This window comes from Myotis myotis, unplaced genomic scaffold (assembly GCF_014108235.1).
Source record: "Myotis myotis isolate mMyoMyo1 unplaced genomic scaffold, mMyoMyo1.p scaffold_m19_p_14, whole genome shotgun sequence".
In the NCBI taxonomy this organism is placed as follows: domain Eukaryota; kingdom Metazoa; phylum Chordata; class Mammalia; order Chiroptera; family Vespertilionidae; genus Myotis; species Myotis myotis.
Window position 1 is genome coordinate 45144985 of NW_023416318.1, and position 25006 is coordinate 45169990.

At 45.2% G+C, this 25006-nt stretch overlaps 1 protein-coding gene across 2 annotated transcripts; it reads left to right on the forward strand.

The window, feature by feature from the left end:
• Window positions 1–444: 444 nt before the first annotated feature.
• DNAJC27 (DnaJ heat shock protein family (Hsp40) member C27) lies at window positions 445–23764 on the forward strand. Of its 2 annotated transcripts, XM_036335179.1 has the most exons (7): window positions 445–711; window positions 6775–6857; window positions 10419–10488; window positions 12333–12497; window positions 13021–13143; window positions 15557–15717; window positions 20071–23764. In XM_036335179.1, the coding sequence occupies exons 1-7, from the start codon at window positions 625–627 to the stop codon at window positions 20201–20203; spliced, it is 822 nt and encodes a 273-aa protein (XP_036191072.1). In that variant the 5' UTR covers window positions 445–624; the 3' UTR covers window positions 20204–23764. The 2 variants fall into 2 exon arrangements, with proteins under 2 accessions (XP_036191072.1, XP_036191073.1); XM_036335180.1 differs by lacking the exon at window positions 15557–15717.
• The last annotated feature ends 1242 nt before the right edge of the window (window positions 23765–25006 follow it).

Here is a 25006-nt window from a genome sequence, read left to right on the forward strand (position 1 = left end):
TGCGGACTGAAGGGTCCCAGGTTCGATTCCGGTCAAGGGCATGTACCTGGGTTGTGGGCACATCCCCAGTGGGAGACGTGCAGGAGGCAGCTGATCGATGTTTCTCTCTCATCGATGTTTCTAGCTCTCTGTCTCTCTCCCTTCCTCTCAGTAAAAAAATCAATAACATATATTTTAAAATAATAATAATAATAATTTTATGGTTGGGGGGTCACCACAACATGAGGAACGGTATTAAAGGGCCGCGGCATTAGGAAGGTTGAGAACCACCGTCCTGGAGCCTCTGGGCGCAAAGCCGCCCCTGCAGCCGCCTGCCCGCCCACCGGACCCCCTCGCTTGGCCCGGGGATCAGGGAACCGCAACTTCATTTCCAGGCCTGGCGATGACGTCACGCCTCCCCTTTCTAGCATCGCGAGACTTTCCCCGCCCCGCCCCCCTCCCCGCCCCCGTTCCGGCGCTCCCAACCGCCTGCGCCCGCTGCTGTGCGGCGGCGGGGATGGCGAGCCGCGGGGCCCGGGCGGCGCCGGTGGCAGCGGGGCCGCCGTTGGGCGAGGAGGCCTGAGGGACGGGCCCGCGCGGGGAGCGAGGCGAGGCCGAGCGTGTGGCCCCGGGAGAGCGAGGGCGATGGACGCCAACGTGCCGAAGCGGAAGGAGCCTGGCAAGTCCCTGCGCATCAAAGTCATCTCCATGGGCAACGCCGAAGTGGGGAAAGTGAGTACCGGGCTCGGGGGCGGGACCTCGGCGCCGCGGAGCGACGTGCCGATTGGCTGGGAGGGCGGCCACTCAGCAGCCTGGGGCTCAGCCTCCTCCCCGCCCCCGAGCAGGCCGGGGTCCCCTCCGGGGGACGGGCGACGGGAGGAAAGCTCGCCTGACCTTTCTGACCTCTGGGCGGCCCCTCCCCCTCCGACGGCGCCCGGCCCAGGAAGGTAGCTTCTGTGGCCCTTACCCCTTGAGGGTATGTACCCCAAAGAGTCAGGAGGCCTGGACCCTGACGTCACTCCGTCTGCGCAGAGACCGTCTCTGCGCTCCAGGGGACCCCCCCCCCCCAGGACTTGGAGGTGGAGAGGGAAAGTTTAGTGACCCACGCAGAGCCGGGGAGCCGCAGGGAGTTTGCTGGGTGCGCGTGAGGCCTGGGCGCTTGCAAAGGGCTCTCTGCAGACCTGGAGCCCAGAGTCGAGCCCTTCAGTCCTGAGAAAGCATCGCTGATGCTGACATGTTTCACGGGGAGCTGCAGGGGTCTCCAGGAGCCTGTTGCCTTTTTTTTTTTTTTTTTTTTTTTGCAGGTTTGTTTGGTTTTTGGTGGTGTCGCCACATCAGTTCTCTCGAGGAAGCCTTAGTTCCACTGCCTTTTTCTTTTCTCCGTCTCCTGGGTATCAGCCAAACGCTCTCCCATTGTATGGCGGGGGGGGGGGGGGGGGCGGAGATGGAGGGCGAGAGGCGACCCAGGTCTTTCCCCAAACGAGTCCTAAGACTGCCTCCTCTTCGCCCAAATTGTCTCTCCTTCTGGGTCAGTGGAAGCTGCTTAGTGAGAAGCTCTCAGAGCCGTCACATTAGTGACAGAGGCAGGATTAGAACCCAGGTCCTCGCACGCCCACCGCAGAGCTCCCTCCATGATGGCGCGCTGTCAGAATCAGCTGGGAGCAGGATGTCCCAGCTAAAAGAACTGTTCAGAGATGCTTAAGCCTGTGCCTTGCACATACCAGTAATGCTCATTCAATGTTTTTCAGTGTCTTTCCTTTCTATTTAGCAGCATTTTACTATTTATGTATCTGTGTGTATAAATGTAAGTACTAACATAGCATTCACTGAAAGTCAGCATTTACTGAACATCAGCTATGTGCCAGGCATTGAAAAGAAAATAATAAAGTGCCTTTTGAAGGTTATGTACTAAATTGGCAAAGTGAGCATGCATCACTTTTGTAATTTTACTATGTCTAAATGGTGCAACATTAGAAATAGCCCAAAATTCCCAGTGTCACTACATTCATTTATTAGCCAGTGCAATTAGGTAAGAGAAAGAAAGAATACATGAAGTACTGGAAAGAAGGCAATATTATCATTATTCGCTAATGATATGATTGTTTATCTAGAAACCCAAAGAGAATTAACTGAAAGCTATTAGAAACAGCTATTAGAAACAATAAGAAAATTCAATAAGGAAAAACTAATATACAAAAATTAATAGCTTTACTATATAAAATTATAAATGTTTGGAATATATAACTGAAAACTATTTTAATTTACAATAAAAAACAAAACAAAATAAAGTGCCTAGGTTTAAAATTGAGAAGAACTAGGCAGGACCTGTATGAAGAAATATTTCATGTTCTGCAGAGGGACATAAAATTACCTAGCCAAATGAAAAGATATTTCTTCTTAATTAGGATCACTCAGTATTGTAGAAATGTTAATTCTTTAAATTAATACATAGATATCATTCAATTCCAATTGTATTTCCAGTAAGATTTTCCTTCAGAACATAATAAAAGGTACTAATGTCCTTCTGAAAAATGAAACATGAAAATAACCAAGAAAATTGTGAAAAAAGAAATGAGAGGAGACTAACACTACTAGATATTAAAACACCTTTTAAAGTTACCAAGATTTCCTATTGATACTGGAAAGGAAATATAGAGACATTAGTGGAACAGAATGGAGTCCAGAAATAAACCCAAACAGATGAGGAAATTCAGTTTATAACAAATGTAATGAAATCATGGGAACATAGAGACCATTAATAAGTACTATTGGAATAAGTACCTACTATTTGGGAGTAGATTCCTATTGCATTTCTTTCTCAAAAATAAATTTTAGGTGAATAAAAGATTTAAATGAACACATTTTCCCCCTTAATTATAAAAGTAGTACATACTCATTTTAAAGAATTTGGAAAATGTAGAAAGATATACAAATAAATAATTATAAGTTAAACATAAGGAATGCTCTAATAAATAATCCTTGAATCAAAAAGCAAATCAGAACAAATAACAAAATAACTAGAAAGCAATAAAAAAATGAATAGAATCTATACCATAACCTTCAAAATTAAATCTATCCCTAACCTTCAAAATTAAAGCTGTCAACAAAGGAAAATGCATTATTTTATTTCTACAGAAGAGAGATAAAAACTAAAGGAATTTAATGGTTGCTCAACTTTGTGAGTATACTAAAAACCATGGAAGTGTACACTTTAAAATGTGAATTTTATGGTATGGTATATCTCAATTTTTAAAAAGCTAAAGGAATTTATTTATTGATACATTAGGAAAAGAACACAACATAAACCAAAAGAGAGAGGGAATTTTCTGGAATGACTAATAACAAAGTGCCTAAAATCTGTTTAAGAAAAAATAGAGAAAGCAAAAAATTACAAGATTTGTTTTGAAAAGGAGATAGTCACATACTGGAAGAGATTAAAATAATGATTAGAGAATACTACCTACAATTCTATGGGAACACATTTGAAAATGTAAAGGAAATGGGGGATTTCCTAGCAAAATATAAATTACCAAAATTGACTCAAAAAGAAGTAGAGAGTCCAACTGACCAGTTACTCCAGAAGAAATTAAAAAGAATTTAAGAGATTTATCATTGCCCAGGTGGCGTGGCTCAGTGGTTGAACATTGACCTATCAACCACAAGGTCACAGTTTGACTCCCAGTTGGGGCACATGCTGGGTTTCGGGCTCAATCCCCAGTGTAGAGCATGCAGGAGGTAGCCAATCAATGATTTTCTCTCATCATTGATGTTTCTGTCTCTCTCTTCCTCTCCCTTCCTCTCTGAAACCAATAAAAATATATTTTAAAAATTGAAATCAATAACATAAAGAGATTTGCCATTTAAAAAGGTATCAGGCTCATGAATAAGCCTTATTTAAGCTTTAAATAACACAATTTCAATTTCTTTAGTTATTCCAAGGCAAAGAAAAATATGAATAGGACTCAAATTTATTATATGAAGTCATGGAAACTTAAGTAGCAAAAATTGATATAGTATAAAAAATTATATACTGCCCTAACCGGTTTGGCTCAGTGGCTAGAGCGTCGCCCTGCGGACTGAAGGGTCACAGGTTTGATTCCGGTCAAGGGCATGTACCTTGGTTGCAGGCACATCCCCAGTAGGCGGTGTGCAGGAGGCAGCTGGTCAATGTTTCTCTCTCATTGATGTTTCTAATTCTCTATCCCTCTCCCTTCCTCTCTGTAAAAAGATCAATAAAATATATATTTTTTAAAATTATATACCAATTTTACATAAACATAAAGATGCATAATTTTTAAATATCAACAGAATTCAACAATAAAAGAATAATTCACTGTTAGTAAGGGTTTATTATATGAATGCAAACATGGCTCAATATCAAGATGTCAGCTCCATAATTTGTTATGTCAACTGATTACTGGAGAAAATATTTCCAGTACTGTAAAGATATTTGATGTAACTAGTCACTTCTAATGAACACTTTATGATAAAACAATATTTATTATCAATCACCGGAAAACATACCAAATGGTAAAATGTTAAGGCAACTTCCATTAAAAATAGGTACAAAAAGGATACTTACTATTTTCCTTTATTACTCAGCATTGTTTTTTAGAGATTCTAGAGATAAAATAAGAAAAAGGAGTTTCCGTGCCCGGAATCCGTGCTCCTATCTCCCTCTCCCTCTCCCTTCCTCTCTGAAATCAATAAAGATACATTAATTTTTTAAAAAGAGGACCCTTACTAGGGTTTTACTAATTAATGCCTTACTAGGGTGCTGTTCTCAGGATGTCCACAAGAGGGCACTATTGTACTTAATTCCTTACTAGGATGCTGTTCTCAGAAAGTCCACAAGAGGGCACTATTGCACCTAATCCCTTACTAGGGTGCTGTCTCAGAATGTCCACGAGAGGGCACTCTTGCAATTCCTCTCTTACTAGGGTGAGTTTATTAAGTCCTTTTTATAGTAACTGTCCTATTTAATTTAGATTGAGGTTCATCAGGAAAGGACAAACTCCATTATTAGCACTTCAAGTAAATTATAAGTTTTATAAGTGCTAAGGATTATTACTAATATACAAGTCATTTTAAATTGGCTTTTCATTGGCACTGATCTAATTCTGCAGAAGATATAAACAAGTAAAATTCTGGTGCATGCCCTCACATAGTTTACTGTTTAGCTGAAGAGATAAAGTAAATATACACATGTGAAAAGGTAATTAACAATACGGGGGAGTGTATGACTAATGGCAGTGCATAGGGTTTGTGTGTGTGTGTATGTGATAGTGTGTATGTAAAGTGCTAGGGGAGTTCAGATGCAGACAAGACCTCTTATAACCTGAGCGCTGAGTTTGAGCTGGACCTTTAAGGATAACTAAGATTTGAAAAGACAAGGGAAAGTTTATTCCAAGTAGAAGGAAGAGTAATGACAAAGGCCAGGAAGTCAGGTCCTGGGAGTTTTGCCGAAATGGAGAGTTTATATAGAAGGGTTTAGAGCAGCGGTTCTCAACCTGTGGGTCGCAACCCCTTTGGGGGTCGAACGACCCTTTCACGGGTTGCCTAAGACCATCGGAAAGCACATAGATAATTACATATTGTTTTTGTGATTAATCACTATGCTTTTAATTGTGTTCAGTTTGTAACAATGAAATTGGGGGTCACCCAACTATAAAATTATTTTCGTTGCTACTTCACAACTGTAATTTTGCTACTGTTATGAATCGTAATGTAAATATCTGATATGCAGGATGTATTTTCATTGTTCGCGACCCACAGGTTGAGAACCGCTGGAGAAGACAGATTAGGGTCAGATTACAGAGGACCTTGAAAAACAGACAAAGGAATTTGGATTTTGAGGTCTTGGCAATGAGAAGCCACTGAAGATTTCTGAGCTGAAATAATGTTAGTGGTGTGCAGTGTTGGCTAAAGTTGGGAGGAAAAGGAGCCAGAAAAAGACGAATGAAGAAGTTCCTACGGTTGTCTAGTACACGATGACCTAAACCAGAGCGGGATCGATGACTCTTGGAATGAAGAGAGAAGGAGATTTAGAAAGGCTCAGAATCAAACACGACTTTAACCTTTTGATCCTCTGTGATTGGGAAAATGGTAGCAATATCAATATAAGTAGATTGTCAGCAGGATGTGCTATTTTACGTATAAGATTAGTTTATTTTCAGACATGTTGAATTTGAGGTAACACCAGGACATCTGAGTCGAAACTAGTCTAGCACATATTTGGAGATGGGGATCTAGTCTTGGGAGGGAGTCAAGGCTAGACTTAGGCATTTTGTTGTTATTGTTGAAAGTGGAGGAGGTCTTGCCTCGCTGGCATGGCTCGGTGGTTGAGTGTCAACCTGTGAACCAGGAGGCCATGATTCGATTCCTGGTCAGGGCACAGGCCCGGGTTGCGGGCTCAATCCCCATTGTGGGCTGTGCAGAAGGCAGCCAAGCAGTGATTTTCTGTCATCACTGATGTTTCTATTTCTCTCTTCCTCTTTGAAATTAAAAAAAAAAATTTAAAAAGAAAGGAGAAGATATCTTCAAAGAAAAGAGCACAAGGATTGAGAACTAAACTAAATGCATACCCATATTCGATATTAAGGGGAGAATTACAAAATAATTTTTCTTTAAAAATCTCCACTTTCAGCATTTGTTTCAGTTATTTTTATACTTTTGCCTTTAAAAAATGCTTTCTCATAGTGAGGAATGAAGACACCAACCATGTGAAGAAATGTGTTTATTTTGTATATGTTCATGGAAGCTATTTACTAAAAGCATGTATTTTCACCTTTTTAGAGCTGTATTATAAAGCGATACTGTGAGAAAAGATTTGTGTCGAAATACCTTGCAACAATTGGAATTGACTATGGAGTCACAAAGTGAGTATGTTGTAACTTACATAGAAATTCAGAACCTTTCTAAAACGCTGTCTGGAAATACAGTCTGAGATAAATTGGGGAAGAATAGGAGTGAGACCTCACAGATGCGTGGAGATCACACCAGTCAGCGCCAGCCGTCACGCACCCCTCACTGAGCGCGCCTGTTCGGCAGGCCTCGCCATGGGCATAGGTCTGCCTGCGGAGCAGGTCGGCGGAGAGCAGAACTGGCAGGCGTCACTTTTCAGGAAACGTGTTTCTGTAGAAGGAGGCCCTATTAGCAGATGTGTTTAGAGCATTTTGAAATATCCTCTCTGAGAAGTCTAAATATTATGTGGAACATTTGCTATCAGAGAACTTGGTTGATTTGTAATCTTCAGAGCCTATTGGACTTGAGGAGAGAAATGACCCAGGAAGAGTGAAATTGGGAATAACTGAGGGTTTCTTTGGAGATGAATCGAGAGTGGATTGAGCTGGGGAGGAAGCATTACGTTACAGGAGATAATACTGCCGAAGAGTAGAAAGGAGGTAGACAGCACTCCCTGAAGGTGGAATCTCAGGCACTTCCTATTCTGGCCCCAATTTCCCTTCTACACCCCTTCCCCCCGTCTCTCTTATTTCATTCCTTTACACCTTCGCTCTCCATCCACACTGAACTGCCATCATGCTGTCCTATCAGGTGCCAGCGTTCACTCTGCACCTGAAACGGCCCTTCCCCTCCTCTCTCCACCTGCCCGTCCCTGCAAGGTGTGAAATACTCCTGTGCCCATAGGCCTTCTGAACACCTGCTTCGTCAGTCAGGACTCGTTTTGGTTGCAAATGACAGAAATACTAAAATTCTCTGCTGTTTATGGTACTTACCCTAAATTACTTTGTGTTATTATTATGATTTGTATATGTTTAATGTCTCCCGCTAGATTGTAAGCCTGTGAATAAGGGGCAATTAGTGTAAATTATCTCCCAGTGCCTGGCTCAGTGCTTGTATGTCGTAGATGCTCAGTAAGTACTTATTGTTAGGTAAGATGGATATATCCGAATAGGAAGTTTGCAAGATTAGAATATTAGCAACATTCAGAAAGGTAGATAAAGCGGGGGGGGGGGGGGGTATCTATAGTTCAGGGGACAGGATTTCACCAGTGATGTGGGGGGATCCTGTTGAAGGCAGTTTTGTTTTGAATCATGTAAGTATCTATTTGATTCATCTAAGAAATGAGAATCGCCATATTACACCACAGAAGGTGGTTTATTCAACAGACTTCTGTTTCTGGCTGAAATTTTTTGGAGAAGGTGGTTATCCCTGGTGAGTCAGGAGGATATAATTGACAGAAACCCAACTCAGATCAACTCCAGCAAAAATAAATAAAAAGGACGTCAATTCACAGAATCCAATTACACAGATGTAGCTGGGCCTCAGAGATGACTGGAACCAAATATAGCCAAATCATTTCCCTCTCTCTCCTTCTCTCTCTTTCTCTCTCTCCCTCTCCCCCTCTCCCCCTCTCTTCCTCTCCCCCTCTCTCCCTCTCCCTCTCTCTTCTTCTCTCTCTTTCTCTCTCTACCTCTCTCTCTACCTCTCCCCCTCTCCTTCTCTCTCTTTCTCTCTCTCCCTCTCTCCCCCTTTTGGCTTTCTCCACACAGCTGCCAGCAGCTCTCAGCCTCACCCTGTAAATTTTACTTCCAGCGAGAGAGCGAAACTAACATTCCAAGTGTAAAAATCCCAGGGAAGGTTTTGGTTGTCAGGCAGGACAGGCGCCTTTCCCTAACTCGGTCAGCCGTGGGATCACTGAGAACATTGGCACTACCAGGTACATGGGGAGAAGGGGTGGAGGGGCACTCCTTGGCCATTCCACCTGTCCTGTTTTCGATATGGTGAACCTCAAATTGCAGTATTCTGAAGAATTGCTTGTAGAGTTTGTCAAAATGCAGATTCCTAGGCTGAGATTCTGATTCCCGGGTCTGCGTTCTCACAGCCCCCTCCCCCGTCAGGATGCCAGGTCTTCAGGCCGCAGCTAGGGCAGCACCGCCCTGAGGTGACGAATTGCCGTTTTCTTAAGGCAGTTTCTCTGGCTTCGAAAGGAAATTGACCTCCTTGGAGTGTCAGTGTGCGAGCACTGTGTCACTTCCTGACGGTGTCCTTCAGTGCCACCCCTTCTCACATGCTATCTCCTAAGGTGAACTTTTCTAATTTAAATTACTGTGCCAGGCCTTTTGTAGGTGCTCCCACACTCTTATTTCGTTTTGTCTGCTGTTCGCACGTTCTCTTTTGTTAGATGGATTCTGATGTCCAAATGTGCTTCTTACGTTTGGTGAGACCTGGTAGAGAGCTCAGCAGAGGGAATCACGACAAGACGATGAGTGCTGGTTAGTTGGACTTAAATGGACAAATACTAGAAAACAGCTGTAGGAAGGAGGGTTTCAGAACTGAACGTAGATGTTATCCTTTGGACAGAGAATAGTAATAAACACACCAGGAGACAGCGGGGAACAAGGGAGCAGGTGCCGATGTCCTGGTTCCCCCCCCCCTCCCCCCCGAGGAAGTCGTACCAATGCTAAGACTGAAATACTTAAAAAAGATGCTCTTTGGTTAATTTATTGTTATAATCTCTATTCTTTAACCTTAGTGGAACCTTTTGGGAAATAATATTTCTGTGGTGAGGACACATTTACATTGAAAGCTCAATTCCTCCCAGTTCAGTTTTTTGTTTTTTGTTAAATTCAATAAAAAGTAAAACTTATACTTTTTATTTCAAAATAGTATAAACCCATATTTATTAAAATGTCTATTAGTCTTATCTGTGCATAGAAAGAAGTCTGTGGTGATTTTCATCTTTGTTAGTGATGGTTTTTTCTGGGTGATATGATTTGGGTTTACTTTTAAGCTTTCTCCTTTGTATTTTCCTTTGGTGTTCGAATTATTTATCACGTTTTATTCATTCATTTTCCAGTAGTGATTTTTCTTTTTTTAAAAAAAGACTTGAAGCAAAAATGCTATAATGTTAACAGTAGTTAATTCTAATTTTAATGGTTGTTATTTCCCTTTTTGTTCTGTTCTCTATTTTCAAATTTCTGAGAGAAAATTGACTATTGCTATTGCTCAAATGCAGCTAACAAGAAAATTAAACAGGTATTGTTAATAATATAATTTGTTACAGTTCTGCATCATAACCGAGTATAACCAGTAGTAATTAAGATGTCTTACTAAGGGAAACAAAATATTTTGTTCTCCTTCATCTCGCTCTACTTGTCTGTTTTCCTTAGTCCCACAGCACGAGCCGCCCTTGGTGAGTGAAGGGGGCGGACGGGCGTGTCTGAGGGCAGTTGGAGGTGAGCGAGGGCCTGTGCCAGGCGGGCTCAGTGTGTTAGGATCAGGAGGCAGGCTGCCTGCCCAGGTGTGGCTCCTGTTGCAGAGATGATCCGGGATCGGAAGAGGCACTGAGAAGCTCTTTGAAGGTTCATACACACACGCCTTTAAAACGTGTGACAGATATTTCTAAGTGACAAATAATATTAATGTGAATGCAGAAACCATGACCTTTGGGATTTTTTTTCATGTGAACATTCCAGGGTACAAGTCAGAGACAGAGAGATCAAAGTGAACATCTTTGATATGGCTGGACACCCCTTCTTCTACGAGGTAAGAAAGCCTTTTTGAGAAAACCTGTATCCAGTATTGTCAGTGGTTTAGCCAAAGATCCTGAATTACCTGAAACAACCCATATTCAAATCATGTGTAAAAATAAGTGTGTGTGGCTGTGTGAGACATTTTCACTGTGAAGGGACTGCGCTTTTCACTGCATGCCTGAGCCCAGAACGTGAGTGCGTTCGTGGCAGGTGCGAGTGATCAGGTCCGCTCAGCCACACCGGCCCGGCCTGGGCTGGCATTCCTTCCAGCCCTTGGAAAGTCCTCTGGTCTCGATTCCTGATGAGAAATCTGCTGTCATTTGAAATGTTTTTTCCCCAGAGGGGAGGTCTCACTTTTCTGGGCTGCTTTCCTGATTTTCCCTTGGTCTTTAGTTTTAGGGGTTGGATTGTGGTGAGTTGGCCTGGAGGCCTTTGCTTTTTCTGTTTGGGGTGTCCTCAGCTTCTTGAATCTGTAGGTGTATGTCTCCTGCCACATCTGAGGAGTTTTAGCCATTATTTCTCTGAGCGCTTCCAGTCCCCCCCATTTCTCCGCTGGGACTCTCGTCTTGTTGTCGTCCCACGGTCCCTGAGGCGCTGTTCTATTTGTTTGCTTGTTTGTTTCTCTCTCTATTGTGCCTAATGTTATTGTCTGCCTTCTAGTTCTCTGAGTCTTTCCACTGTCCCCTCCATTTGTTGTTGAGCTCAATTTCTAAGCTTTTTCATTTTGGTTATTGTGTTTCTCAGTCATTTATTTTTCTGAAGTCTCTACTCAGCCTTTGCCTGAGTGGGTGGGGTGGAGAGGCAGAATTTTTTGAGGCGTCTGGCGGGAGTGAGTGGTTATTGTCTAGTTTCTTTGTCTTGTGAGGCTTCCCCTTTCCTGGTCTTCTGTCTAAAGGGAGCAGGCTCTGGGGGCGTTTGTCTGTCTGCACCCTGTGGCGTTTCCAGGTGGACCCCAGCTCCCTGTCTTGCATGTGTATCATTGTCCGTTCCCCAGCTCCCAGGCTGGTCTGCCTTCTCTCCACCTTCCCGAGACTTGTTCTGTCTGTTTCCTATGTGCTGCCCAGGCGTCTTCCTTGTACTCACAGGAAGAACAGGGAAAAGCGCATCTGTCCCTCCTCCTGGAGGGAGGAAGGGAGGCTCATGCCCTTGGTGGTGCTTTGCCTTCATCACCTCGTTTCCTCGTCGTAAAAGCCCTGGGGAGTGAGGAGTGTCCCGTTTGCAGATGAGGAAACTGAGACACCGAGAGGCTCAGAGTGAGCGTGAACCAGGTGTGCCCGGCTCCAGAGCCGAGTTCCCGTCCGCTGTGGCTCAGTGTGCAGTCTGAGGCTGCTGCTCAGCTCCAGGCGCAGAGAGACCTGCCCGCCCCCCCCCGGGAAAGCCGGCTGCGGGATGGGTGTCTAATGGCTGTACCTGTTGCTAATATCTGTGTCACTTTTGCCTTAAGTTCTTTTTAATTGTTCACTCAGCTTCCATGTTCTTCCTGAGCAGAACTTGACGTCACTGTGTTATTTTAAGGTCTGCTAACAGCACTTAGTGATTGATCGCCCCTGGGGAGTGGAACTGGAGGTGAGGAAGGTAGGGCAGAGGCTGCTCTTTCCATTCCAAGCCCTTCTGCACCGACAGATTTTGTTAGTCATGTTACTTTGATTTTGTAAAACGCCCCCTGAAGTGAAGGCCAGCAGACACTGAGGTACAACAGCAAATGCTGTGACCACAAAAGAGCATACATACTTTGCAAAGTTAATGAGTCTCTTCTTTTGAAACAGACCTATGTGGGTTTGTACCTTTTCTTATAAAACCACAAAACCCCTCCAACTTGCTATTTCAGATTTTGTGCATCTGTTCTTTTATGTGAAGGTTCGTAACGAGTTTTACAAGGACACACAGGGTGTGATGCTGGTCTATGATGTTGGGCAAAAAGACTCCTTTGATGCCCTTGACACGTGGCTGGCGGAAATGAAGCAAGACCTTGGACCTCACGGGAACATGGAAAACGTTGTCTTCGTAGTGTGTGCCAACAAGGTAACCGCTTTGGAAATGGTCCGCTCAGCTTTCTAGATTTATTATGGAGGAGCGCAGCTCTGAGTTTGGGGGAACATAAAAAGGAAAGTTCCTTTTTCGGTAATATAGGAATCAACAACTTTTTAAAACATAGGCCCCTAACACAAGAACAACAACAAACCAACAGCTGGGTGCCAGGCTTTGATCCATTTTTGTGTCTGGTGGGTGCTTGGGGAATGATATGGTGACAGCAGGAGAGGCGGATGCTAATCGTCACACTCCGATCTGACAGAGGAGGGCAGTGAGAGGTGCAGAGCGGTCTGGGGAAAGGCGTGAAAGCAGACCCGCCCCCCTCGGTGCGGCAGGTTCTCCAGGCCCTTGCTTTGCCACAGAAAATCAGCCCCATCCAACATTACTCGTCGTCTTGTCCCGTTGGGTCCTGCATTTGCTGTGCAAGCACCGGGCTTCATTAAGAATAGTATTTGCCTATAAAGGACTGACAGACCTCACTGGGCCGTCTCTGGCCCTCATGTTGCTGTTTCAGATTGACTGCACCAAGCACCGCTGTGTGGATGAAAGTGAAGGGCGTCTTTGGGCCGAAAGCAGAGGGTTCCTGTACTTTGAAACTTCAGCACAAACCGGAGAAGGAATTAATGAGATGTTCCAGGTAGCCCGGCATTTTGTGGTTCTAAAATCTGTGTCGAGACTGCCCGTGCCAAATTCTAGTTTAAATTATGAGAAGCAAAAAGGGAATTTCTCATTTGAGTGAGCTCTTTCTTTTCAGAAGCTGGTGAGAAAAAGAGAAAGAATATGAATATGATATGTGTGTGTGATACCTGTCTGCTGTCTATTTCAGACCAGACCTGGCTGATATCAGAGTTACTTGAGGAAATTCTTCAAAATACAGGTTGCTGGGTTCCGGGCCTATTGGAAGCGTAATGTTGTGATGGAGCCAGCAATCTATATTTTGAAAAAGCTTTCTAGGTGATTCCGATGATTATCATGTTTAACAGCAGCTATTTTACACTTAACTTCAGTGGACAGAGAATTTCTTCCAAACTACCTTTGGTTACATTTCTATGCAGATCGGCTTGCCATAGCTAAGATAATCCTATATCGTGGCCATATGAGGCGGTTACAAATCCAGCCAGTCACACACAAAACCAGGTCTCGCCAATCAAGGATGCATTCACAGTGCAAGCTGAATAGATGGCCACTTTTTAAAAATTTACTAATTTTGGATAATTTTAAGGGGAGGAGGCTGTTTAAACACTAAGTTCTAAAATCACGTCAACTCTTAATGACAGACCCATTTGGAAGTAAGTGGTGGCATGAATAATGCATTTTTTTCTTACGACTACATCTGATATTTTGGGCATTTTTAGCATTTTGAATAATGTAGCTATACTATAAAGAGTTGTTCTTAATTATTGAGTGGGATCTTACTTAATCTTTTATGCGGAATTTTCTCCTCACAAGCTGTCACCCCTCCTATTGGAAGACAGGTCCCATCCTCGCTGACGGGCTAAATTGGGCATCAGTAGCTTCTATTTCAAGACCAAATAAGGCTGGTGTTGTCTTGCCACGATTCTCTTCTTGTGAAACAAACCTATGTGGGTTTGTACCTATATATGTGCAATAATAATACTTAGCCATTGGGATAGTGTTTTACAATCCTGAGGGGTTTACATATTGCATCGCCTTTCAGACGTAGCGTACGGCAGTTACCACTCTCATTTCCGATGGGAGAGCCCCTGGGAGGAGCGGAGGTTGGTGGCGGCACAGATAACAGCCGCAGAGGTTAAAGCAGCACTTTCGCTCTGTTCGTTCGTTCTCTTCTGGTCTCTGTGTGTCTCCTGAGCTGTTAGCGCCCATTCTTGCTCTTACTCCGTTGTGTGTAATGTCTGTCCCCCTCCAGTTACTTTCTTTAAAAACATTTTTTTAAATTGATTTCAGAGAGGAAGAGAGAGGGAGAAAGAGAGATAGAAACATCAATGCTGAGGGAGAAGCACTGATCGGCTGCCTCCTGCACGCCCCACACTGGGGATCGAGCCCACAACCCAGGCATGTGCCCCGACCGGGAATCGAACCGTGACCTCCTGGTTCATAGGTCGACGCTCAACCACTGAGCCACGCTGGCCAGGCTCCCCTCCAGTTCCTTTCAAGAGCTTCTCTTTCTCAGTGATTTTCAGTAGTTGTGCCATGTGTCTGGGTGTGGGTCTCTTTACTCTTATCCTACGTGGGGCTTGTTGAGTTTCTCGGATTGATGTGCAGGTGTTTTTCATGAAATTTGGGGAGATTTTTTTTTAAATATATTTTTATTGATTTCAGAGAGTAAGGGAGAGGGAGAGAGAGAGATAGAAACATCAATGATGGTGAGAGAGAATCATTGATCAGATGCCTCCCTCACGCCCCCTACTGGGGATCAAGCTCACAACCCAAGCATGTGCCCTTGACCAGAATCGAACCTGGGACCCTTCTGTCCCCAGGCTGACGCTCTATCCACTGAGCCAAACCGGCTAGGGCTGGGGAGATTTTTTTGAACCTTTATATTATGCCTTATTCTCTCTCTCTCTCTCTCTCTCTCTCTCTCTCTCTCTCTCTCTCTCTCTCTCTCTCTCTCTCTCTCTCTCTCTCTCTCTCTCTCTCTCTCTCTCTCTCTCTCTCTCTCTCGGACTCCAGCTACATAGTAGATCATGTGATTTCTGTCCCACAATTCTTGAGGCTATGTTTATCTTTATCCCATTTTTTTTCTCTATTTTTTAGATTGCATAGTCTCTGTTGCTCTGACTTCAATCTGCTGTTGAATCCACTGAGGGAATTTTTCAGTTCAACACTCTTCAGTTCTGGAGTTTGCATTGGATGCTTTTGGGTGGCTCCCAATTCTCTGCTGAGATTCTCTCTCCACTCACCAACAGTATATTTTCCTTCACTTCTTTGATCGTATTTCCCTCTGAAATACTTGCTTTAGTATGAATTTTAAGAGTTACTAAATGTATTAAAGTCCTTTAGTTGATGCTTACAAGGAATCCCCATTTTCGCCAAGTCAGTTCCACCGTGGGCTGTGTTTTTTTTTGCAGACCTTCTATGCAGCCATAGTTGACTTATGTGAAAACGGCGGGAAACGTCCGATCCCAAATAGCAGTGCTAGTTTCACCAAAGAACAAGCAGACACCATTCGCAGAATTCGAAATAGTAAAGACAGCTGGGACATGTTGGGAGTCAAACCTGGAGCGTCAAGGTAAGCAGTGCTCTGTGATGTTAGTGCTGAGCCCTACTAGAATTATAGAGCACGGCTCCATTGTCAAAATCACAGGTACGAAATATCTTCTCACAGTTGTCTGGAAATACAGGGGCGTGTGACATACGTTAGATGGCGTGCTAACACTCTTTCACTGAATCAGAAGCAGCTTTGTGTCTTCGCTATGCAGGTGATAGCAGGTGCCTGATGTGATAACTCTGTAGACCAGTGATGGGAACCTTCTGAGCTCGGCGTGTCAGCGTTTTGGAAAACCCTAACTTAACTCTGGTGCCGTGTCACATACAGAAATTTTTTGATATTTTGCAACCATAGTAAAACAAAGACATATTTTTGATATTTATTTTATATATTTAAATGCCATTTAACAAAGAAAAATCAACCAAAAAAATGAGTTCACGTGTCACCTCTGACACGCGTGTCATAGGTTCGCCATCACTGATAGTGTGTATGCAGAACTGCTTTTCGAAATGGTATGTTCTGCTCTTGTTGAGTTAAGAGCCTTGAAGCTAATGAACCTTAAAAAAAATACCTTACAAAAGAGAATTCTTAAATTATAGAATTTTAGAAGAGGAAAAAATGTTAGCAATCAACATGTTCAAACATTTCATTTTATAACTGGGAAAACTGGGACTTAGTGAGACTAAATACATTCAGTAACCCCAGGGGTTAGTGGTAGAATTGGTTCTTGACCCTGAACACGCCATGTGTGTGTTTGTGTGAGTCTCTCTCTCTCTCTCTCTCTCTCTCTCTCTGTCTGTCTCTCTGTCTTTCTCAAAATTCCTACTAGATTCTCATCTGTGTGTAGTTATGTTCCTTTATTTTAGCCAAAAGAATTATTTGGAAGAAAAAGAAATATAATCACTACTCTTTGTTGCTGTGCAAGAGTAAATCATTGTTCAGTATGGTCATAGAGCTTTCCCCGTGTCGATGAAATATAATTCACGTGCAGGATTGTACCGTTTAAGGCGTACAGCCCAATGGTTCACTCACAGATACTGTGAAACAGTGACCGCAAGTTTAGTTACTATTCATCATCTCAGAGAAAAGAAAAGGTTTTTCATTGTAATGAGAACTCTTGGGATCTACTCTCTTAAGAACTTCCAAAGTTTGCCTAACGTTTTACTACAGAACACTGTTCCTGTGCGTATTATAATTATACGAGTCCTCAGACCTTTTGCTTTTGCACCATAGCTTTTCTCTCCATGGTTCTCCCTTTCTCCTTATTCACCTTGACCCCACCCCGCCCACCCACCCACACAAGCCCACCTTGAAATTGCCTTGTCAGCATCCATAGTGTTAGTATCTCTTCTCCATTCTGGTCTCAGAGCATATCTTTAGTCCAGAAGCAAAGAGGGGAGGGGAGAGGAAGACAGTTATTGGCCACCTCGACTTGCCAGGTGCTTTAAACACAGATGACTCGTGTACATAGCACAGAGCTCATTGGTATCTTTTAAATGTACTTTTAGGTTTCCATGGTCTCATTCTAAATTCTCCCATTTCATCCTCAAGGGATATTGGCTCTAAAACTAAGAAACGGTTACTTATTAACAGAACAATATTTATTACAGAAAAGTAAACTTTGGTTTCTTATTTATTCACTCTGGTTAATTGGAATCTACTAAAATTTACAGGATCTCCACAAGTTCCATGCCCTTAACCAATAGAAACATGTACTGTTCTTACCTTTGCTCTTCTGGAGATATCAAACTAATTTTGTATGGTATCGAGCACTTTGAGGCAAAACCTACAAACATTGCCGAAACCGGTTTGGCTCTGTGGATAGAGCGTCGGCCTGCGGACTGAAAGGTCCCAGGTTCGATTCCGGTCAAGGGCATGTACCTGGGTTGCGGGCACATCCCCAGTGGGAGATGTGCAGGAGGCAGCTGATCGATGTTTCTCTCTCATCGATGTTTCTAACTCTCTATCTCTCTCCCTTCCTCTCTGTAAAAAATCAATAAAATATATTTAAAAAAAAACAAAAAAAAAAACCTACAAACATTTTTTTAAGTTATAGACAGTTTTAATGTTTGTTCAGTGCTAATTGTTTACTATTCTTGACCTTTGAGAAAATCTTAATCTTCAGTAGAATTAATATATTTCTTACACACTTGACTCAGTCCTGTTTCTCCATAATTTTCCTTGAAAGCCTCCCCTGCTACCCAGAATTCTTTTTTTTCTTTTTAAAAATTCTTTATTGTTGAAAATTACATGTTTCCTTTTCCCCCCATTGACCTCTCCCAGCCCGCTCCCGCACCCCAGCACAGGCCCTCACCCCGCTACTGCCTGTGTCCATCGGTTACCCAGACTTCTTAAAAGTTACTCTTGGTGCAGCAGGCCAGGCCTCATACCAACCCCCGGTGGACATGTTTCTTCAGGAAGCAGAGCAGGGAGGGGGCTACCCAGGACGTGCTCACGGGGAAGAGAGAGGATGCGGAACCTGCTTACAGATGGAGAGTCCTTTGGGGAAAATGTGATTCTTGGTAGCTGATATTAAAATTATGTAGAAGATCATGAAAAATCAAAAAAATATATCAAAAAAAATTATGTAGAAGAGCTACATGAAAGATTAAAACGAGAATGCAGGACTACCCTAAGAGCAGAAAATAGAAAAAGCCATCAAATGTATGCTCAGGACACGGAGAACGTAGCATGGCCCTGTGACCTGTCTCTCCAAGCTACACAAGACTCCGTCACATCAAGACAGCAAAGACCAACTCCCTAATTTGCAGGGCCAAACTAGACGTCCTTCGGATAAAAAGTAAAGGAGGGAAGCTAGGGCAGTGGTCAGCAAACTGCGGCCCTTGAGTGTGGCTCTTCCACAAAATACCACGTATGGGCGTGCACGTACAGTGTGATTGAAACTTCGTGGCCACACTCAAGGGGCCAAAGAGCTGCATGTGGCTCGCGAGCCACAGTTTGCCGACCACTGAGCTAGGGCATTCAGAAAGCGCCCTACCCAGCCTCAAGAGACAGCGGGAACCTGGATCACAAAAGGAAGGCGGGAAATAAAGCCACCGGTGGAGACAGAGCAGACTCTTGCAGGCGGTGACTGGCCACTAGAAGCCTCTCAGAGGCCTGGCACCTGAGCATAATGAAGAACAGGGAGCCCAGCCAGTGTGGCTCAGTGGTTGAGCGTCGACCTATGAACCAGGAGGTCACGGTTCGATTCCCAGTCAGGGCACATGCCCAGTTGTGGGCTCAATCCCCAGTGTGGGGCGTGCAGGAGGCAGCCGATCAATGATGCTCTCTCATCATTGCTGTTTCTGTCTCTCTTTCTCCCTTTCCCTTCCTCTCTGAAATCAATAAAAAGTATATTTAAAAAAAAAAAAAAAGCAGGGAGGGTTACAGGACCAGATGGTCTCCAGGCCCCTCCCCGGTCAGTTCCTGCTCATTGGGGAGCTCAGAAGCCTAAGATCTCCGGCTGTGCGGGTCTTCCCGCTCCTCTCTCTGGGTATATTGACCTCTCTCGTTTCTTCTTTATCTCCGGGAGCTCACATACCTCTCAGGTACCCCTTTCCACGCCCCTTTCCTGGTCATTGGCACCCCCATCTACCCTGGGCCTCAGGCTCCCCAGGAAACTGGACTCATTTCAGCCCTTTTTCTTGTAGCTCATCCACCTGTGTATCTGGCTCCTCATCTGCTTCCGCCCCCTCTTGCTCTGCATTATCCCTTTCTCTTCCTGCCACAGACACCGTAGCTGCGATGTGCTCTCACCTGGGTTATGGCAACACCCCCACCTGACCCCTGACTTGAAGAACGGCACTCCCGGCACCGTTTGTCACGGAGCGCCTACTCTTGTCGTTGGTCAAACCCCGTTTCCTGTTTGGCCTCCGTGGCCTGTACCTTTCTGACCCTGCTCCCTGGCTACTTGGTTGCGTGTCCCTCCCAGCAGTTTGCTCAGGGGACTGCACGCCGGACCCACAGTCTGTGCCCAGCCTCGCCAGTTCTCTGCCAGCTGCTCGGTACTTCCCCTCCCGTGCTAGTCCCCAAGCCCCACTTTCAGAGCTAGTGCGGGGCCTGCCCTGCCCGCCCCGGGCCCCCCTGCTGCCAGCACTCACTCAGTGCCGCCAGGTGCCAAGTGCTGTCTGTTTTCACATGATCACTCCTTTACCAAGCGCTTTCTCAGCGTTTATATACTCAGGTTCCACTGTATTTTTTTTCTACTTGTATGTTACATATTATTTGTTGTTTGTTGTTTCCTAGTTTCACCTTTAAAAAGGGTAGGAGTTATTTGGGGTATGCTTACTGCAGGAGTTATTACGTTATTCAAACAGCCAAATGCAGCTCCTGGGGCGGGCCTGTCCCTAACACGGGCTTGGCTCCTTTTCGCAGGGACGAAGTCAACAAAGCCTATCGGAGGCTCGCGGTGCTGCTCCACCCGGACAAGTGCGTGGCGCCTGGCAGTGAGGATGCCTTCAAAGCGGTGGTGAACGCCCGCACGGCCGTCCTGAAGAACATCAAGTAGGAAGGAGAGGAAAGGACGCGTGGGGCTCAGTACGAACAGGCTTTCCCTGGAGGTACAACAGCCAACGTGGGCTTCCCTCCACAGAACCTCCCTGCTCGTTTCCCGTGTGTGTTGTCAGCCCTGAATCAGTAATCCAGGCGCCTGCTGCCATGTCACGGCGGGGGCGAAGGGACCACACGCCTGCGGCGCTCACCGCATCTTTCTAGGTTGACAGCAAGTCCCCCCGTAGGCCCCTTCTCAGGAGAGTCCAAAGGTTCTGGAGGGAGGACAGGAAGACCCTTTCACCTCTTTCTTTTTTATTAATTCATCATCAGAATTAAAACGGAAGCAGACAATATCGAAACCCCTGGAAGTTTGGTGTGACCTCACAAGCAAGTTGCTCCTTTTAGGATGAGTCCTTAGGTGGTGGTGTAACCATCAATCTAAAATTAATGAGCTCTTAGAGCCCTTTGGAAGTTTGTGAAACAGAGTGATGCGATTTTGAATTAAGCAGCCCTTTTTTGACATTTAGTCTGTTCCCTTCTCTGACCACCAGGGGGAGAGACGAGCCAGTCCTGAGGGTAAAAGCAATGGCAGCCACACTTCTGGGTAAACTGGCTGCTGCTAGTCGGGCCCCTGGATCTGAGGTCTCTCCCTGACTGTGGAAATGGGTGCTGGTTGCTGTGGGAAACATCATCACCTAGGAACGAGGAACCAGACCCAAGACAAGGGCTTGAGGGCACACTGGATGGTGCACACCTGGCCAGGGGCCCGGCAGCCTGGCTCAGGCACATTTGATGCCTTAGCGGAGCCCCCATATGAGGTTTATGCCTTTTATTGCTTCTGTATTATTTGCTGCAGACAAATAATGGTGGGAAAGGCAGGGGTGCTGCCCAACAAGCCAGGTCTCCTCCTCAGTGTCAGTTCCTCTCCTCTGGCCTCCTTATTCCATATACTACATCCGCCATCAGTTCTCCCCTTCAGTCCCTGGCTTCCACCCACTGCCTCCCTACGAGCCTGGGCCTGGGCCTGGGCCTGGATGAGCAGAGGCAAGTGTGGGTCCTTTGGTGGGGCCGGTGGAGGGAGAGATCCTTAAGCCTGTGTGGGAGGAATCGCCATCATTTTGCTTGGGTCCCAAATTTCTGAATAGTGATATCTTATGCTACAGATTATAGATTCCTTCACATAGAGAAATCCATTTCGCCGTCATCTCCAGCGCAGTCTCCCAGGATGGGTGAAGATCAGGCCTGGCCTTTCTCTCAGGCGTCTACCCCTCTCAGGGGTGGCTCATCGCCTGTCACTCTCATGAGGATTCTCATGTTTTTAGCTGTGACCACGCTGCACTGATGGGGGCTTTAAGGTTCATAGGACACTACTTTCTGTGAATTTTACCAGCTGTCCCATGTAGACCGCCGGTTGGCATGCCTACACCTCAGGAGAAAGGCACTTCCATTCATTCACGCCCACTGCGTCTGGGATTCTTGCCCTCCCAAAGCAGCTGCATTCGGTGGCTGCCCTTGGGCTACAGGGAGCTAGTCAGAAACCAGAGCATTGATTTCTAGTAGGTTCTCATCTCCATGAGACCGAAATGTTCTTTTTTATGAAATGAGGTCTGAGATCTGATTTCTGGTGGGGTTTTCCTCTGGCTGTTTAATGTTAACTAGCTCTGAGACTGCGGAACTCCAACCCAAGGTTCTCTGGACCTGATGTTGCTTAAGGCTTTCATCATGCTTACGGTAATGAACATCGCTCTGTTCTGGCTACAGAATTGAGGAGTCGTGTGAATGAGGGATCACACGTGGCCGTGTCAGCCCAAGTTGACCTGACAGCTTGCTGTGTGTGTGGCCCTGTATAAAGAGCTGGGGCCAGTTTTCAGCACTGTCCTTAAACCCTGGGCCAGTCACCTCATTCACCTACAGTGAGAGCGTGCGGCTGGGCAGTTACAGGGGGCGTTCTTTCGGCTTCCATTCGTATCCCTATGTAGCGACTGACTTGTTGGAATTTAGCCTGATCCTGTCCTCAGGTCCTGGGACTCAGTTCCCAGGACCTTCATTGGGAGTCAAGGCGGCCATGTACTGCTTCACTTACGGAAAAGAGAGGAAGCCAGGATTGTCTGACTTCCATAATTCTTGAGTAGAATATTAAAAGATAATGAAGCATGAACAGCAATGAGAAGTTTTTTAGGTACTAACTTCATACAAACTTACAGACCTCTGTGCATTAATTTAACTTCTTGGTGCAAATATGCCCTTTCTAGTTCAATCTTAAAATTATTCAGCCAGTTAGGATTTCAGAATACATCAGTGAGAGTAACAACTAGCAGAATAATTTTAATGGCTAAAAAAATGTTAGAGGGAATCTTGTTTTTCAAAAAGGAATAAAAAGTTTGAACAGCTATTATTAAAGAAAAGCCATTCCTTCCACATCTGAGTCACCAAGAATTAACTTTTAAAACTTGTCAGAAAAAACCCTGGAGGCATTTCAAGCTAATCGTCCAACCTGCCCAAGCACTTTAACATCCACCCGCCTTCTGTTCCACTGTCCCCTCCCGCCTCCATTTGAATCGCTGTTCTCGCCTGTCAGCACTTCTGTTATTCACGCGCCATTTTCTTCTTCACATAATGTGTCCTTGGCATTGTCGTCAGTCTGTTAAGGGACTGTAGACGCGGGGTGTCGTGCTGCTACCCCCCCATAAACTGCTCTGATGCTGGAGCTCACACACTATTCTTTAAGGCTCACATTTACCTCAGGAAACTTAGGTTAGTATGTTCTCAGCCTTGAATTCTCAGCTGGTCAATATTTTTTATACCCATAACCTAGTACCTACTTCACTGTTAGTCCCATGAGCCATAGACGAGGCAGCTGACTTTCTGAAAGAAAGCCGAGTGAGTGCAGCACCGGAGTGAGGTCGTCGCCCCTCGCAGCACAGGGACAGCCTGGAGGGGCGAGGGGTCCCAGTGTCGGGTTGGAAGGGGTGGAGCTGGTGCACATTGTGTGTCACGGCGACGGCGCCTTCTCCCAGGAACTTTGGTCGGCGCCGGGATGTCACTCCCTTCACTGCATGCTGTCCAGCTCACGGAGTCTGCCGATGATGTGGTGAAACTTTTGAAAATGAGTTTAGCTGCAAAATATAGCTAACCACCTTCCATCGCAAGTTTTGCAAAGTGGAAAGAGGTTCAGACTTGGGATTGGGATTGAGCACAATTGTAAGATACACTTGATACCATTTGTACATTGGTTTTCCCACGAACCATCTCTAGAGGAGACAGCATTTAATCTGGGATGTGGGTGCATCAGCTGGTGTGGAACCAGCAGGGCAGGACCGCTGTGCAGGGCGGGCCGGGGGGGATGACCTGTTGGAAATGGGACGGTTTGGGTTGGCTTCCTGCATCGGTTGCCCTGTGACTGTGAATGCAGAGTCTCTAAGCAAACCTTTTGCTCTTACGAGGTAATTTGCATATTTGCTTTCTGTTGAAATAACTGAAAATGTTAAATCCAACAGTTGTTTATGTCTTGTATAGAGAGTGTCATATGTATTTAAGTTGTGTATTTTTATAAAGTAAAGCCAAATATCACACACTGCTCTGTGGGCCGCACTGATTTGTTGAAACATCGGTCTTTAACTAAAACACGTGAGTCCAGAAGCCAGTCCACTTCCTCGCGCACTGAGACCTCAGATAAGGCATCTGGCTTTAGTTTCCAGTTGGTCAAATGGAAGAAATTTTTACGCATCAGTGCATCAGGCTGGTCTAACCTTATTAAGTTGTGATGAGAGTGTTTTGATCTCTTAGAGAAAGATACTAATGTTATGTTTGCCTTTTTAATTCAGATAAAACTTACCTCATTTTAATAATGAAGATCTTAATAATTCAGTTAACTGCTCTCTGGGCAGCAAGAACCCTGAAGTAACAGACTGGTGCGAACCCAGACTCTGAAAGTGGGGAGCCTCTCAGGCCGACCCGCAGAAGGTGGTCTGTCTGCGAAGGCTTCCTTCCGACAGGGGCTTTCGTTGTCGTTTAGAAGGACATTCGCTCTCGTCTGGGACTGTCCGTCTCTCTTTAGGGAACTGCGCCACCTTCATAGCTCGCACATCCTTAGGGGAGCTGCCAGGCCCTCCTGTGCCCCACCCTTCCCCCTGCCCACGGAGATCGGTCCCTGAGATGGAAAATGTCATCCAAGCTCAACCAATTGGCATCCCTCCCACTGCATTAGCCTTCTAATGCAGTGGTTCTCAACCTTCCGGCCCTTTAAACACAGTTCCTCATGTTGTGACCCAACCATAAAATTATTTTCGTTGCTGCTTCAGAACTGTCATGTTGCTACTGTTATGAATCGTAATGTGAATATCTGATATGCAGGATGGTCTTAGGCGACCCCTGTGAAAGGGTCGTTCGACGGCCAAAGGGGTCGCGACCCACAGGTTGAGAACCGCTGTTCTAATGGGCTCTGTGAAAACACAGTTCCTCTCAGGAGAGGAAGACAGACAGTCTGCTGGTGTTGGCACCTTGATTACAAGCTCATGGAAAAAACTTGAGAGAATGAAGCAGACATTCAGAAAGAGACAGTCCTGGCGGCTAAGACTTTCCTTCCAGCCCACGAGGCCTTCTGAGCTGGTGGTCTTCCCTCCCATCAGCCCCCCAGAGCCTTCCAATAAAGCCACCCCCTCCCGTTTTCTGCTTTACTCATGGGCGTTTAAGACGCCCAGGGCGCAGCAGGGACGAGAGCTGTGGACTGTAGACTGACAGGATATTTGACAGGTATAGTGTGAAATTTCGTATACTAAATATGTCCAAATGCTCGTTGCTTCTTGACTGGTCTTTGGCT

What these genes read in the sequence shown, in the direction of transcription:
- DNAJC27 (XM_036335179.1), top strand. Translation starts at nt 625, where the DNA reads ATGGACGCCAACGTGCCGAAGCGGAAGGAGCCTGGCAAGTCCCTGCGC. An exon ending in GAATTAATGAGATGTTCCAG is followed by an intron (nt 13,144 to 15,556) that starts GTAGCCCGGCAT and finishes TTTTTTTTGCAG; the next exon opens with ACCTTCTATGCAGCCATAGT. An exon ending in GTCAAACCTGGAGCGTCAAG is followed by an intron (nt 15,718 to 20,070) that starts GTAAGCAGTGCT and finishes TCCTTTTCGCAG; the next exon opens with GGACGAAGTCAACAAAGCCT.